Below are 16056 nucleotides of genomic sequence, written 5' to 3'. Positions count from 1 at the left end.
AGTACGGCTCGTTTAGAGCTGAACCCCTTCACCGCCTCAGTGGGGCGAGAAAGGGCTCCACACAGGCAGGTAACACGAGGCAACCTCCAGGCAAAGCAGGGGACGGAAAAGCAGCACCCAATCGGTTTTTCCGTATTTAAAATCCCAGGCAGCACGGCTGTCAGCGGGAGAGGCTGAGAGCGACCCAGCACCGTGGGTGCCTCCCACGACAGCATGCGAGGAACAAGGTTTCCCCTCAGCGCGGGGTCACCATGAGCACATGGCTTCCCCACAGCGCTGGGTTAGCGGGCAGTGGCGAGAGGAGGCAGCACAGCGAGGGACAGCAGCACAGCGAGGAACAGCAGCCCGGATCCGCTGCCGCCGGGGAACCCCTCAGGGAGGGCGAGGGCCGGGGGGGCGTGAGGGGTGAGGGGCCCGGCCCCGCCCCTCCCCTGGCCCCGCCCCGGCCCCGCCCCCGCCCCTGTTTACCCACAGGCTGTGCACGTGGTGGCTGCGCCGCGCCATTGGCCCGCGCGCCGGGGCCCTGCCGCCGCCCCGCCAATCGCCGCGCTGTCCACGCGCACCCGCCCGCGCCCGATTGGCCCCGCCGCGGCGATCACGCAGCGTGACGCACTCCGGGCGTGCGCCCGCCGAGCGGCCAATGAGGCGGGGGCGCAGGGGCGGCCCGCGGCGAATGGTGGCGCGCCGGGCYGCGGGGCGGCCAATGGGCAGCGGGCGGGGGCGGGACGCGGAGCCGCGGGCGCTGGCGGAGACGGGCGGGTTTAAAGCGCTCGGCGAGGGCGGGCGCGGTTCCCCCGCGCCAGGGGAGCGATGGCGGCGGCCGGGCCGGGGCCCGGGGCCGGCGGCGCGGTGAAGACGCTGGCCCTGGTGCTGGAGGACGAGGCCCGGCGCGGCGGAGGCGGCGGCGGCGGCTACTGCAGCGGGGACACGGTGTCCGGGCAGGTGCTGCTGGAGCTGGCGGGGCCGCTGCCGCTCCGCGGGTTGCGCCTGGAGGCCGCGGGCCGGGCGCGCGTCGCTTGGAGCGAGAGCCCCGGCGCGGTGCCCGGGGCGGGCACATGGGGGGTGGCGGTCCGGGCGCCGGGGCCGGGGCCGCGGCGGGAGGCGGAGGTGCGGTACCTGGACATCCGACAGAGCCTCCTGCGGGACCCGCCCGAAGGTGAGGCGGCACGGGGGGGTTGGGAGGGGGGCGCGGGCCCGGCCGCTCCCGCAGCCGCGGCGGGGGTGGGACCGGGGGAGTGGCGCTGCGGGGCTGCGGGAAGGCGCCCACGGCCGGCAGCCACGGGGAACGCTCCGGGTGGAGGTGGGCACCGGGACCCGCAGAGATGGGCACCGAGCGCGGTTGCCGAGGCCCCGCAGGACAGCGCTGCCACAGCGTTCACCCTTGGGCCCAGGGGAGAGCTGCCAGTGCTCCTCGTAGGGTGAGTGACAAATGCGGGWCGGAGCAGGAATAAAACCCGCAGGTCGATTCCCTACGCTGTGTTGGTTTCCTGCAGAGGTTCGGCCCTCGGGCCCCTCCGCGCTCGTTGTGCTGTATAAGCAGCTGCTGGGAAGCTCTCGTGGAAGAGCCTGGAAGCAGTCAGGCTCATCCGATGGATTGAGGAAGCTCGCTGTTGCAGAGCTCTGTCACTCAGACACTGCAGTACTATGGCAGCGTTGAAAAATTAAAGATAGAACAACGGCATTGTGTTCTGTATGGGTGAAACGCAGTTCAGGCTGATCTGTAGGGAAAGTAGATTTAGGCCTTGAAAATTGTGTAACAGCAGGGCCCTGTATGAATATACTGGGATCTTGTACATTTACAATATTTCTTCATGCTGATCTTAAAATGCAGTTATTTTAGCACAGAAATTTGTTAGTTGGAAAAGTAGATTAACTGCTGTCCCACTGAAAAGAAACTTACTTTATGCTTTGCAGAAGCCATTTTGGATTAGAAATTGGCCAGAGTCCTGAACTGAATCTCAAGGTCTCCCRTGTTTCCTTGATTTTTGTTTTTCATTGAAATCACATCACAGCATAAATAAAGCACGGGCTGCAGTCCAGAACCCACTGGGATCAATAAAAACTTCTTGCATCTGGGTGTTTTTGTACATAAATAATTGATAAAAGTGGTTGCTTTGTTCTATTTMTGGAATAACTAAAACATACTATCCATTCTTATCCTACAGGTGAGGAAAACTTAATTCTTCTAGATGGAAGACACGAATTTCCGTTCAGCTTTCAGCTCCCTCAAGAGTAAGTTAAATAATCCAACCTGAAGGGATTGTGCTGGATRYTGCTTGTAGTGGAACATTACCTTAATGTAATTTGACTTGTGTTTTTTTTTTAGTATCAGCTTTATATATTTGTCTTAATCAAGTGCCACATAGACAGGCCTTGTTTGCTTCAGCTTCCCCAAGGCCCTAATAGTACAAGCTGTAAATTGGTAAATGTTTATGTACACAGGAAGTGTTAATGTTTGGAGCTGAATTATTAATTGATGGTAATGGTTTTATGACTGCTTGTTTCAGACCTCTGGTGACCTCTTTTACTGGGAAGTATGGCAGCATTCAGTACTATGTGAAAGCAGTTCTGGAGAGGCCTGCAGTACCTGACCAGAGCGTGCAGACAGAGCTGCAGGTCATCAGCCATATCGACGTCAGCTCACCAGCTCTCTTGGTAAGAGGGTCCCCCACTCTTCCTCCCCCCTGGAAAGCCAGCTGCAAATAACCCATTTCCAAACAGCATTCACATCCAGTCATAACYGTTCCCATGTTATTCCAGAGCGTCATTTTCTGACTTCTGAAAGCATATAAGCTCCCTAAGCTTTYCTCTATAAATAGATGATCTTAGGTTGTGTGAATAGCAAACAGAGTGGCTTTTTTAATACCATTGATTATATCCCTGCTGGCAGAGATGTTCCTGCCAAAAAGTTAGGCAGGCTTCAGATGCACAAATAAGGYTTAATAATAGTAATGCACGAGCGCAGAGTAGTTACTCTTACCAGAGCTACTACATTCACAGGGCTGCAGTGTCCTAAACTCTACAATAATAGTAGGTTGAGGAACAGTAATTAGAGAAGAGTATTAATCATGCCCAGCCTGTCATTTAGGCTCTGGCCATTATGTTACGTATCCCTGCATTTTGCATGTCGTTTTCTAACATGAAGTGTGTGCACGCAGCTGCTCCAGAGATCCTTTCAGTTATTTCCCCATGACAGATTTGGCCACATTAAGGCATTGAGTTTTTAATAATCACTGGAAATACTGTAGAGTAATAAGAAAGATCAGGCATTAAGTAATGAGAAAATAGGCAAGATGGAAGCTAATGAGCTGGATTCTTTTATCTCAACCCATATTATGAAAATAATATAAAATTATACCTTGCAGTTTCATGATAGCAACTGGATCTAAATGGTTATTCATTTGAATATGAATGAGTAATTTCTATTTTATTTGAAATGGTAGGATAATTTTAACATCATGACGTGAACGCAGCTAAGAAATGTTTTGAGAGGGCTTTTTTTCCCCCTCATTACATGCTTACATTTTAATCCATCCTAGAGAGAACTTAGGGTATTTTGGCAGTGACATCTGTAAGCRGAATAGTCTTTATATTCAGTAGTTAGGAATTTGAAGGCATCATACCCAGATTCTATAAGGACAGAGCAGACCATAGGTTATTGCACAGGAGAGGCCTGTGGGGCACATCAGGAAGGCAGTGTCAGCCTTAATAGATTCCAAGTCTACCACCAAAAGTGCAAAACAACGGGGTTTTTTTCATTATCATAAAATACAAAACGAATTTTCATTGTGATGCTGACTTGGTGCTACTGCCCAGTAAAGCCTTTCAAGTAGTTTTGATCCTTGCTTGGACCCTTGACATGTGTGCTTGTAAATTTATTCTGATGAAAACATTACAGGCAGTATGAATATCCTAGAATGTGACAGTTCTTGAATAAATAAGATGTTTTTTGTCATGCCCCTAAATTTCTGGGGGGTTGTGTGGCTGGCAAGTAATGAAGGTGCATCCCCTTAGCCCAGAGTATATATATATTTATCCTTTCTTAAAGATAGAAAAGTAAAAACTATTTACTTGTTTAACTGTTAGTTGTTTACAGATGAAATTAATTCTTCTTTCTTCTGCACTGAGGAACATGGGGATGAACACCACAATACTCCATGAGACCCTTAAAAAGTTCTTTTTGAAGACAAATCACATCCAAAGACACACTGGTGCTACTTAGTCAATACAGTCTAAATGCAGACTGGGATTTCAAAACAGAAATGTTGTGATTGCCAAACCTTGATTCCATTGCACATGGTGGCAAAACTACAAGTGCACTGAGCAGTTCAGGATCCAGATCAAGTGGATTTTAGAGCTGGATTGCAATGACTGATATGCATAACACTAAACTGCAAGTGATTAAGAGCTTTATCCCATAAAATGAAAAATACTCTGTATTTTATAGACACCTGTTCTAAGAAGTCAGGAGAAGATGGTTGGCTGTTGGTTTTTCACCTCTGGGCCAGTGTCTCTCAGTGCCAAAATTGAGAGGAAGGGATACTGTAATGGTAAGAGCAGTTACCTTAAAAATGTAAATATTAAGTATCTAATAGTTCTTTTTTTTTTTTAAATTTCTGTGAAGCCAGCACTTTGCAGTTCAAAGAATAGTTCTGTCTAATAGGAGTAAATTAAGATCTATATGAATTTAATTTTTAAAAAATCGTTCTTGCCCTTTCCATTGGGAATATAAATTGAAAATCCTGTTATAACCTTATGGAAAATCCATGTTTATTTGAGTRTAAAGAACAACAAAATGTTTTTATTTGGGATAAAATACTTAATTGGGGATGTAATTAGGTTTTTACATCCTGTTTKTGAAGGTTTACACTTTGTTAAGAATGAGCTTTAGCAGCTTGTCMTATTGATAACATTAGATACATCAAGGAAATAAAACATCCTGAAATTCATTTAGTACTATATAAAAGGAAGATTGGGGCGTAATTTGCAAATAAAGCTTTTATAGCTTGTTCATATTACGCCTAATGTTTCAAAATGAATCACTGTTTATGTGTAAAATGAAGTAGGTGGCTATAATTCTGCCTGGATACCAGTCTGAAAAAAATAARCTGGCTTGAGGAAACTTAGCAGTATTGTTCTCATAACACTGCAGATGATGTACRTGCTGTGTAACATGCTTTGATACTCCCAGAGGAAAGTTGGTAAATACAAATTATTCATTGGACTTTTTCTGTCTCTAAGGGGAAGCCATCCCAATCTATGCAGAAATTGAGAACTGCTCTTCTCGTTTGATTGTTCCAAAAGCTGCCATTTTCCAAACACAAACTTACCTGGCCAGTGGGAAGACAAAAACCTTCCGTCAGATGGTTGCCAATGTCCGAGGAAACCACATTGCCTCTGGGAGTACAGATACCTGGAATGGGAAAACTCTGAAAATCCCACCTGTATCCCCATCTATACTTGACTGCTGCATTATTAGAGTAGAATATTCATTAGCTGTAAGTATTGGGGTTTCAAATGTGCAAACTTTAGATACTGCAAKGAGTTGGGAGCAGAAGAATTTACTGAGTAGCTGTTGGGTTTTTAACTCGGGAGTAAGAGTGAATACAAATCCAGGGAAAGGTATCCCAGCCCATGGCAGGGGGGTTGGAACTAGATGACCTTTAAGGTTCCTTCTAACTAAACAATTCTATGACTCTGTGAAAAATAAATATCAAACCATATACATGAGAGACTCAAGGTGATGAAGAGTTTCTTAAATTGAAAGATAGGAATAATGTGGAAAAGAGAAACATGTTTCTGAAGAAGAAGCGGCTTAGTTTCAGACATGCAGAGATTATTTTGAGAAAGCAGTTCAAGCTGAGTGGGTTCCTCAAGTGATTCTTTCCAGAAATGGGAAGATAAGACTGAAAGTCAAGTGCATAATTATATTTGTCAAGATGGTTGTTATTTTCTAATGTCACCTAGAAACAAGTTACAGAAAGAAGGAAGTTGCTGAAAAATGAGGAAAGCTGCCAGGGTATTACCTAAGCATACCTGRGATGACAAAGCTCTTAATTTTTAAATAATCTGCAGTGTAGGGAGTAGGGCAGCTTTTAAGAGCAGCATTCGATGGGGTCTCATGATGTTTTTCTCTTTCGTTTGGGGGTTGTCACATAGGTGTATATCCATATTCCTGGTGCTAAGAAATTGATGATTGAAATGCCTCTGGTGATTGGCACTATTCCATGTATTGGATTTTCAAGCAGAAACTCCAGCATTACCAGCCAGTTTAGTATGGATATGAGTTGGCTGGCATTGACCATGCCTGAACACCCTGAAGGTAATAAATACATATTGAACTGTCTCTAATCCAGCACAGCACTGTCTGCAGCAGATGGGTGCAGTGCCAGTTTAAGGGCACTGCCAGGGATGTAGGCCATGGAAGTATGACTCATGAGAAGTCTTAAATCGAGATCTGAAAGGGTTGGTGAGGTTAACCTAACTCCAGCCTTCCTTAAATCTTTATTCCATCTGACTGAAATAACTGACTTTTGATAGTGGGAATTACTGAATGGATCTTGATACAACACAGGTTTGCTGCTGGAGTTGTCTTAAAAGCACAGCACTCTCTGCATTCCTGCTGAATCACCTAAGCTGACTGAAAGCATAATTTTAGTTACAATATTTATGAGTATAATGCACTTCCAATACAATTTCCAGGGTCCTGGATATACTGTAATACAGCTCTTTTCTTGCTGCAGTGAGTAGATAGTTTGGAATTTGACAGTAGCATCTCTTGTGTTTCAGCACCACCAAATTATGCTGATGTAGTGTCTGAGGAAGAGTTTTCCAGACATGTTCCTGCTTATCCACCACCCATTGACTGTGAGGATCAGTTGTGTTGTCCTGTTTTTGCTTACATACAAGAGTTCCGGTTTCAGCCTCCACCTCTTTATTCAGAGGTAAGAAAATAAATAGCAGGTGGTGTTTTTATTGTTAGATGGCAAAAAAAAAMCCCAAAAACAAAACAYATACCTAAATGCAGGAATTGCAGGCAGTAATTGTTGCCTTTCTTCTCTCCTTAGATTGATCCACATCCAGCTGATGTAGAAGAAATTCAGCCTGTTTCATTCATGCTCTGAGGATTTGTAACGAGCACCATTGTGATGAATGTCTTAATCTTTCTGCTGCTTAAGCTGGTAGTGCAGCTAAAAAGGAAACTGTTTTCTTTTTCAAAACTTCAGTTTGTGTACGAGAAAGGCAAAGGAAAATGGAGAAGGAGGTATGAGCACGTTGGGTGATAAAAGAGAACCTGCTGGATTAGTCTGCACAGAGGATAAKGGGAGCAGCTAAGCTTGGGATACTTGAGAAGTACCTGAAAATACTGAAATGAAAATGAATCAATGTAATACTGAATGTTTTCCAAAAAGTGGATACACTACACAAAGTACAAGGAGGAGGGGTGTGGATCTTCTGAAGAGGAAAGAATTTATATGTTGTTTGCAACACTCTGGAAGAATGTACATAGTGATGTTGAGAACTTCTGTAGTAGAACTTGCATAGTAAACAGAATGTGGGGTAAGAAAACATTTCCAAAAGATTCCAGTGTTCAAGGGGCTTCAGCTTTGCACTGTCTGCATCCAAAAAAAAGGAACACTACTGAAACATGGAGTGAAGTGTTAACTTCATATGTGATGAGAACCTGCCCTTCTCACGACTGCCAAGTGGTACTATGTCCTCGTTCCTCATCATCCTGAAGACACCACGGATGACAGAATGGCTATTGCACAATATTGTGAAGGCAACCATTTCCTGAATGCAMGACACGAGTATGTAACAGGACAGTGAACTTGGAGATGAGCTTATGCACTATGCTTTCTTTCAAGGGATTTCTTAAGGGAATTAYTCTAACCTCTTCTACTGTGAGTTCTTCTTCTGCATCTTAAGCCTATGGATAGCATGATAAGGGGAAGCATGGCAAGGGAGAAACCTTTTGCCAACAGCAGGTATACTTAGCGAAATGGACAATATTTATTTATTCAAAAGCCTTTATAAGCCTACCTCTGTTTTGGATATTTACTTACGGTCAGATTTGAGACCAAAAWAAGTCTTGTTAAAGCTCCAGTATACTTCAAGGTTCTAAAAGGGACCCTAAATGGTTTCTGTGGTTAGTGCAAGAGATAAGAGGTGTAGGGAGAGGTGTAAATATACCCAGAATAGACATAGCTTATAACTGAAGTGAAAGCAGACATCAGGGGAGCAAAGTCCTCTGGTAATGGCACAAAGCTTTTCACTACTCCTGCATTTTTGTCTAAAGATCTATTGTCAGGGGCTGCACTGGTCATTTGCTATCCATACTGTATTTGTTGGTGTGTTTCCTTGTTTGTTTTTGCTGTTTAATTTTGTTTTGGTGCAATATTTTAATGTTTTCTTCCTCAGGTCATTTAGAACAGTGAGAGTTTGTTGCTGCTAAGAGTGAAGGCACAGCATTTACTTGCCCTTCTGCTGCCTTCATTTAAAAGTAGAATGTTTGCTTCCTGCCAGCCATCAATTGGGATAAGTAAACAATCACCAACAGATCACTTACAGGAGCAGAAAACAGCATTGTCAACATGCACGTTTACAGTCCTGTCTTTAAACTACAGGGGATTTTGGACTATTAGAAATACTCCATATGTCTTACAGAAGGGTTGGGGTTAAAACCCGGTGCTTCATGTGGTAAAACAGTGTACTTTCTGATAGCTACAAAAATAGTGATTGAGTTTCCTTCATTTCATCAATAACTGCAGTTTAAAGAAAGTCTAAATGGTTTTTAATGAAATCTATCTTCACTTAAGAAGCAGGGATTTTTCTACAGGCCTACACGGATATATATTTTTAGTCTYCTTTTAGTATGACTTCCTTACATTGTCCAATTTCTAGCACTTCACCTCAAATCACTTTTGCATCAGTGTGAAAGACAGACTGGCAGTGATTCAGTTTCCAAACTGCAGTTACTCMTTTCATTTGCAACATTAGGTATTGTCTTCTATAGCAAATGCAGCTTTAACCAAAATTTGAGTGCATGTTTTAGAAAGGACATTCTAAAAATGAGTATTAAAGTCTCCAGATGTAGCTCTCATGCCTTTTTATTTGAGGGCCTGCCCATACAATCAATGCAGGATTTTCATTTACATCATCTGGAAAGGGAACAAGCATCTTTTCCTTAAACAGATACCATTATAGTTACTTGAAAAGTAATGTGATCACGTATTAACTTGCATGGTAATAATTCAAAATATTAGCTTAAAGAACATTAGGTGCTTTTTTGGACTGTAATGCCTGATAGGTGATGTGTGCTACCTGGTGTAATCATGGTCAAGCAAACAACAGTATGAAGGGTAAAGATGTGCTTTTTTTTTTTTCCCTCTAAAATCTTTTGAGTTGTTTTTTATTCTTTGCAGATAAACTGTGGCCTTAGATTGTTTGCTGCAAAAAAAAGTCAACTATTATGTGTTTCTTAGGAAGCACACGTGGCCCTTCAGAGGAGGGGTGAAAAGATTAAGTTCTGCTCTCTGACACTTGGCTCAGTGCAGAAATTGATCCTTAAAAATAATTACTGTTTGCACAATAATAAGTTCAATATGCAGGGGCTTTGTTTTGATAACTGTGAAACAGTTTAAAAGAGACAAAATAAAAAAAGCTGTTTAACATACAGGAACATGATTGTATTTTGTACTAATGAATGAGCCCCATGGGTTCTTTGTTAATAAAAGTGTCAAATCTACATTGTGCTGTTCATCTCTGGTTTGGTGCTATGTCAAAAAATACCTGTGTTCTACCCTACAGATCTCTAATTCTTCTCTGATCTGGGAATTATGCCTTCATCTGTCACTGTTTTAGTTCCCTGAACTATTCATAACCAAGAACTGGAACAAATTGATGGAACAGGGCATACTCCCACCTATAGTTATTATGTAATAGGGGCTCTTATGAGTTAGGCATTGAAGGATATGAGCTCTAATTGGATTTCTCATCTTGTATATTAATCTTMGAGGATATTTTATTGTTTCCTTTAGGCAAGATTAGAGCAACAAACTGAAACAAATACATCAGAACAACTTTATAACCAGAATACAGAATGACTAAAGAGAGAACCTGCTACTGTGAGGAAAGAGGTGACAAACTACCTACCTCACTGCTCACATGAGCCAGGAGGGAGATAAATCTCCTTCACAGTCCTGCCTCCCAGGGATTTGAGGAACAGCAAACAGCAGTTGATTTCTTCTTCCTGTTTCCATTTTGAGGGAAGATGGCAGACCTCTCCTTGGAAACTCGAGGTGAAGATGCTCTTTAGGATCACGGAATCAGAGAATAGTTTGGGTTGGGAGGAACCTTAAAGCCCATCTCATTCCACCCCCTGCCTTCCACTATTCCAGGCTGTTCCAAGCCCAGTTCAACCTGACCTTGGGCACTTTAAGGGATGGGGCACTCCCAGCTTCTCTGGGCAACCTGTGCCAGGCAGGAATTTCTTCCTTCTATCTTGATGGCCTATTCAAGCACCAGAACTTGCAGAAGGGTCATGATTTACTGAAAGGGAAATGCAAAAYTTCAAATACTGGTCTTAGATTTTTCAAAAATTCTTTCCCTAAATGATACATAAATATCTTACCAGTAAGTCCCCAGCAGCAATTCCACTTAATCCACTATTTTAAAGGGGAGTATTTCTGTTGRCAAGCTGTAATTTTCTATTAAAATATGTTTAGTATTTAAACAGGTAGTAAAAAGGCAGGGATAGAGCAGATCCTGCAGGCTCATATTTGCAGCTCTGACCCTTCCAATGTTTGCATGGAAACGCAGAATTTACGTACAGAGCAAGAGGAGATCATTTAATCAACTCCTGGGGCATGTTCCAAATTATCAAAATAGCATGTTCCATGACTTCACCACCCAATTTGGACAGTGAAAGGGAACATCTAACCCATTTTGTGAAATCTCTGCTATATATATAGCAATAAAGACATGATTGGAGAGCACAGTTTGCAAACAATGTTGATTTGAAGATAAGCAGTTGTTCTACAACCCCTTTCAAAAACCCAGGCATTTGTGCTCTATTTTCTAGTCAAATTCTGCTGATTTTCAGTGCTCTCCTCAGGGTAGTGACACAGCACAGGGACACAGAACCTGGCCTTCAGACTGCTGCCTTTTCTAAAGCTGATTATATAATATGTTAACATCAATATGGACAGTGCAGGCTGCTGCACAAAGTAAATTCTCCAAAGAACTAATTAGCTCTAGGATGAACCCAGCCCAMTTTTAGCATTAAAATTTTATATATGGTATAGACAAGGTGACAGYCTTGTTCCAAATTATGTTATTATTTCCAAGCAATTAATAGGAAATGACAGTACAGAAAAGCTCTGCTAGAATATCACTGCATTACTGACATTTTAGTACAAGTGACTAATAATAATTTTAAGTCAAAAAGCCATAAAAATGGGTGTTTCTACATGGAATGCAAGGTGGCAACTCAAGTGGGACTTCACTAGAGTAGCTCATGCCAGCAACGTGCTGGGGACCTTAGTTATACGGGGCAGATTCTGTCTGATTACATTTTAGTAAAACTGATAATTCTCCAAACACCCATCCCTTCACACAAAAAGAGGAAATTCTTCTTAGTGCTGGCTTACATTCAGCCACCTGGCTGCCTGTWGGGTAAGCAGAAAACGAAAGACAAGGTGAAAGTTGGAGCAAGTAGGCAAAATGCAGCCATTTTTGGCAATGAGAAGCTCTCATTATTTTAATGCACCTTGTAACACCATCAGCCTTCCCGTAAATGAGGAGCTGGGCACTGATACAGGTGAGAACAGAAGCGTGGGCAAAAATTTTGGCTGCAAGGTCTCAAACAGGATTGTTGCACACCCAGGAAGATCCCAGGTGTCTGTRTAGGCCAATCCTATTTGATGTCATGTCTAGAATCAGGTTGTGTCGGTCACAACATGTCAGACCTCAGCAGGAGGAGAAAGTGATTCTTATTTCTGAACTAATTAGACTAATCAATGCACAAAGGAGAGCAAAAGTGACAAAAGTTACAATTTCATTAAAATAATTTAATGCCTGAAGTGCTTTCCTCCCACGTCATAATGTGATGTGACCAATGCATTAGCCTTAACAAATTAGAAAGATACTAAAAAAGAAAATAGTCTGCTGTCCTGAGCGTGAGATTAGAGCAGAAAGGGAAAAGCATTAACTGACCTGACAGATTTTCCTGCTATGGTGTCTTGGAGGAGGAGAAAACTGTCTGAGAGGGTTTAGTGCCACCCAGACCTATTGAGTTTTGCACATTGTGCCCCAAAAGTGGCATTTCAGTGTGAGCACATCTCTCCCTCTCTCAGCTCCTGGAGCAGGTCAGCCTGACCCAGCTCTGCTCAGCTCAGATCAGCAGGGCTGGGATGCAAAGGGGCCCTGCCAAGCTGCAGCCAGCCCTTGTCCCGTGTCACAGCAGCTGTGCTGTCACCTGCAGGGACGTGAGTGACACAAGCAGCTCCTCCTGTGAGACCCCGCCAGGAGTCTCACAGCTCGGGGCAAGGAGCTGGAGATGTCTGTGTGCAGGAGGTGTTAAATGGAAAGGTCCCCAGCAAGGGCAGCTCCGCAGACTTTCCYTCGCGCGATCCCACCTGCCATCGCTGCGAGAGGACTTTACACTCATCCAAACAAATTAACAATTCATTTCCAGCCCTGACACGAAGATTAACCCTGCCAATTAATTCCTTAATCTCTCGCTGCTGACAAGGCTCGCGGTTGCCATGTGGATGCTCGTCCGCCGGGGCCTGGAGCGGGGCCATTCTSTTTAATTAATGCTGCATCCTGGAGACGCTGAGGCTGATGCTCAAACATATTCCAGCAATGCCACCCAGACAGCCCGTGATGGGCACCTCCACAAAGGCACAGACCATCTCAGTGAAAGGAGGTACTTTCAACGATCCAGAGGCATTTTGACACCGTTTACTTGTGGAGAAATGCTTCTTGGTCATCTCCAAGAAGCAATGGGCGTGATCGGTGTTTTGCACGCTTCCAGGAGCACCAGGAAAAAAAAAAAACAACCCATAGGACTGTGTCAGCCTCCCTCCTCCTGCCTCAAAGCTGACAAGATGCTGGGTTTGGGTTTAGCGCTGCGGGGAGAAGGGGCAGCCACGCTGAGGCTGCTTCAGAGGGAGGGGTTAGACATAAACTGAACTGACACGGGTCTAGAAATGTGTGAAATGCAGTAAAAAGGAGAAGTGATGCTCAGTCACCTCAGGGAATCTTTGTAAACCAGCTAGAACAAATTGGGTCAATTTTCCTTGCTTTCTGTAGGTTTTGCCACAAATAATTAAAAAGACACTGCACGTTAAGGTGCTTTACACAGGGAACTAATACTCAGTAAAAATCTATGAATAATATTAAATTAAAGACTAAAACCTCTGGACATATAAACCAGGAAATTGCAGGTGTATAAACTAAGCAAGCAACAAAACACCCATGATTTAGTGCCTGTTACGACTAGTCCAGTGGGTGGAACAAGTGAAGGGATSCCAGAACTGCAGGGAACATATGGATTGTATAAACACTCACGTAAACGGTGTTTACAGACAAGTACGAGGAAGGAGGCAGSATGACACACTGGACAGGACACTCTGCTCCTCACTGAAGTTAGGTAATATTTGCCTYGGGGTTTTGTTGTTATTGTTGTTGTTTCTCATGGATTTGGGTTCAGTGCTCAGTTACACACTGAGCTCCCTTCACCCAGGAGGGGTCAAGRTCACCCTGTTGCAATGGCCACCCTGGCAGAGGGAAGAAAAGCCTGGATTTTCCTGCAGACCTTCTGCCCACCTGCTCCTGCCAGGGCGAGAGAAACACCTGCTGCCGGYGAGTTACGAAAGGGGAAAGGGCATTTAATGCAAAAATTGCCTCTGCACRATCAGAACGAGCTGTGCAGGTGTCTGTCACTGGTCACACCAGAGAGGTGTTGCCTTYTTCAGCACATCCCTTGTGTGAGGCATGCAGCAAAACCAAGAGCAGTTTGAGGATGGGCAGAGATGGGTGTTTCTGTGGTGGGGGCATCTCCGTGTCACTGCAGAACCCAATCCTGGTGTCCTCAGGCTTTGTTCCGAGGGACTTGACAGAAGGACAAAAAGCTCACGGGCTGGTGTTCATGACATAGCATTTTGTGCAGGAAGATTGAGCTCTCTTTGTTGATTTTTACATCATTTACTTCACCAAATCACTTGGTACCAATTCTCAGCAGGATTTGGGGCTCTGGGCACGTGTGGCTCCCATTGGTGGGTGTGTGTGTGGCGAGGGGTTAATTTGCTGCTCTYTGCAGGATGATTTGGCAATTTCTTGTTTTCTGAAGTTGTCACACTGTCTTCGAGGAACTCTTGCTATAAATAGCTCTTGGGTAGGTGCCAGGGATGTATTTTTTYCCAGGCAGAAGCCCAGACCAAGCAGTGAAACACTTGACTGTCAAACACGGCACACGGGGACAGGGACATGGGCAGAGGGAGGGGATCTGCTCTTGTGCAGCTCTGAGTTGGTAGAAATGCCCAAGCACAGCTCAGGTCACCATCCTCCCCTCTTGCACTCAATTTGTGCTTGAAGTCCTTTATCAAATGCAACTTTGTGCAATCCACACCAAGCACAGGCAGAGCTCTGTGAGGATATTTTACCCCCATGCTCAGCTGTGCCATTCTGTCACCCCCTGATGTATTTGGCACATCAGGGGCTGATTCCTCCCCCAGCCCCCACCTCACACCAGTCCAAAGCAGAGAATCTCCCTGAGAACTCAGCCTCCCCCTCCTGCTCAGAAATCATGGTAATCACCTGCATCTCCTGTCATTAAACCTCCTGTTTGATCCCAGCCAAGCAGCCCTGGTGGGGATCTGGCACACATTTGGTTTCCAGGCTTGTTGGGAAAATGACTCCAAGGCCCTTTAGAGAGGATTCCATGCCTACAGGTGTTCACAGTTCAATGGGATCCCCTTCTCTGCYGGCAGCACTCGCTCAGTGTGTGTTAAACACACACTGCTGGAAAACTTTCCTTTGGGAAGGGAAAAACGTGACAGAGAGTGGCCTGACAGCAAGCTCAACAACATCAGCCTTGGCATGTTCTAATCTAATGCAAGATGGAAATGCAGGACAGCCCAGGCTCGGTTGTTTACCATCCCTCCTCCTCTCCCCCACCCACACCCTCCATCCATTCCCAGTGGTGCCACTTTTCCCAGGMATCAGCCATCACCCACAGGCCCCAGCAGGCAGCGATTCCTCCCACTCCTTCCCCTGCTCCCGAACTACTCCCTGCTTCCCAGACAAGGACACGCCGAGCGCCGCTATCTCGGCTGCATCGCCACGGGCTGTTCCATCGCCAGACCTCAGCTCTGCAGCCCTTCCCTTCCCCCTCACGCCCAAATCCACACACAGGGGCCTCAAAATCACTGCACAGGGCAGGGGGTGGCAGGGGGTGACATGGGGTGAAAGGGAATGGCAGGGGAAGGCAGGGGATGGCAAGGGGTGACAGGAGTTGGCAGCAGGTGGCATGGGGTGACAGGGGGTGACATGGGGTAAAAGGGAATGGCAGGGGAAGGCAAGGGGTGGCAGGAGGTGGCAGAAGAAGGCAGGAGGAGGCAGGGGAAGGCAGGAGGTGTCAGAGGTGGTGGGGAGTGGCAGGAGGTGACAGAGGAAGGCAGGGGTGACAGAGGAAGGCAGCGGGTGACAGAAAGGCAGGGGGTGGGGGTGACAGAGGAAGGCAGCGGGTGGCAGGGGGTGACAGAGGAAGGCAGGGGTGACAGAGGAAGGCAAAGGGTGACAGAGGAAGGCAGGGGCGACAGAGGAAGGCAAGGGATGGGGGTGACAGAGAAAGGCAGGGGTGACACAGGAAGGCAGGGGGTGGAGGTGACAGAGGAAGGCAAGGGGTGACAGAGGAAGGCAGGGGTGACAGAGAAAGGCAGGGGTGACAGAGGAAGGCAGCGGGTGACAGGGGGTGACAGAGGAAGGCAGGGGTGACAGAGGAAGGCAGGGGTGACACAGGAAGGCAGGGGTTACACAGGAAGGCAGGGG

General features: G+C 45.7%; 1 protein-coding gene and 1 long non-coding RNA gene across 2 annotated transcripts in view; one reads left to right on the top strand and one right to left on the bottom strand.

Annotated features, from left to right (window-relative positions):
- The window catches only part of LOC130581734 (uncharacterized), a 127338-nt gene that overhangs the window by 41910 nt on the left and 69372 nt on the right, over positions 1-16056 (bottom strand). The window lies entirely within an intron of this gene.
- ARRDC4 (arrestin domain containing 4) lies at positions 771-9748 on the top strand. Its single transcript, XM_057380006.1, has 8 exons — positions 771-1156; positions 2166-2232; positions 2508-2655; positions 4448-4550; positions 5242-5498; positions 6160-6322; positions 6790-6944; positions 7068-9748. Exons 1-8 carry the CDS (start codon positions 811-813, stop codon positions 7122-7124), a joined length of 1296 nt encoding a protein of 431 aa, XP_057235989.1. The 5' UTR covers positions 771-810; the 3' UTR covers positions 7125-9748.

The sequence above is a fragment of the Malurus melanocephalus genome, unplaced genomic scaffold, assembly GCF_030028575.1.
Source record: "Malurus melanocephalus ecotype Western Australia unplaced genomic scaffold, MMel_1.1 scaffold_431, whole genome shotgun sequence".
Taxonomy (NCBI): Eukaryota; Metazoa; Chordata; class Aves; order Passeriformes; family Maluridae; genus Malurus; species Malurus melanocephalus.
The sequence above is the reverse complement of the archived record's forward strand: the minus strand, read 5'-3'. Positions and strand labels throughout refer to the sequence as shown.

Coding starts and splice junctions, on each gene's coding strand:
- ARRDC4 (XM_057380006.1), top strand. CDS start 811: ATGGCGGCGGCCGGGCCGGGGCCCGGGGCCGGCGGCGCGGTGAAGACG. Junction 2,656..4,447: donor TCAGCTCACCAGCTCTCTTG/GTAAGAGGGTCC, acceptor TGTATTTTATAG/ACACCTGTTCTAAGAAGTCA. Junction 5,499..6,159: donor GAGTAGAATATTCATTAGCT/GTAAGTATTGGG, acceptor GTTGTCACATAG/GTGTATATCCATATTCCTGG.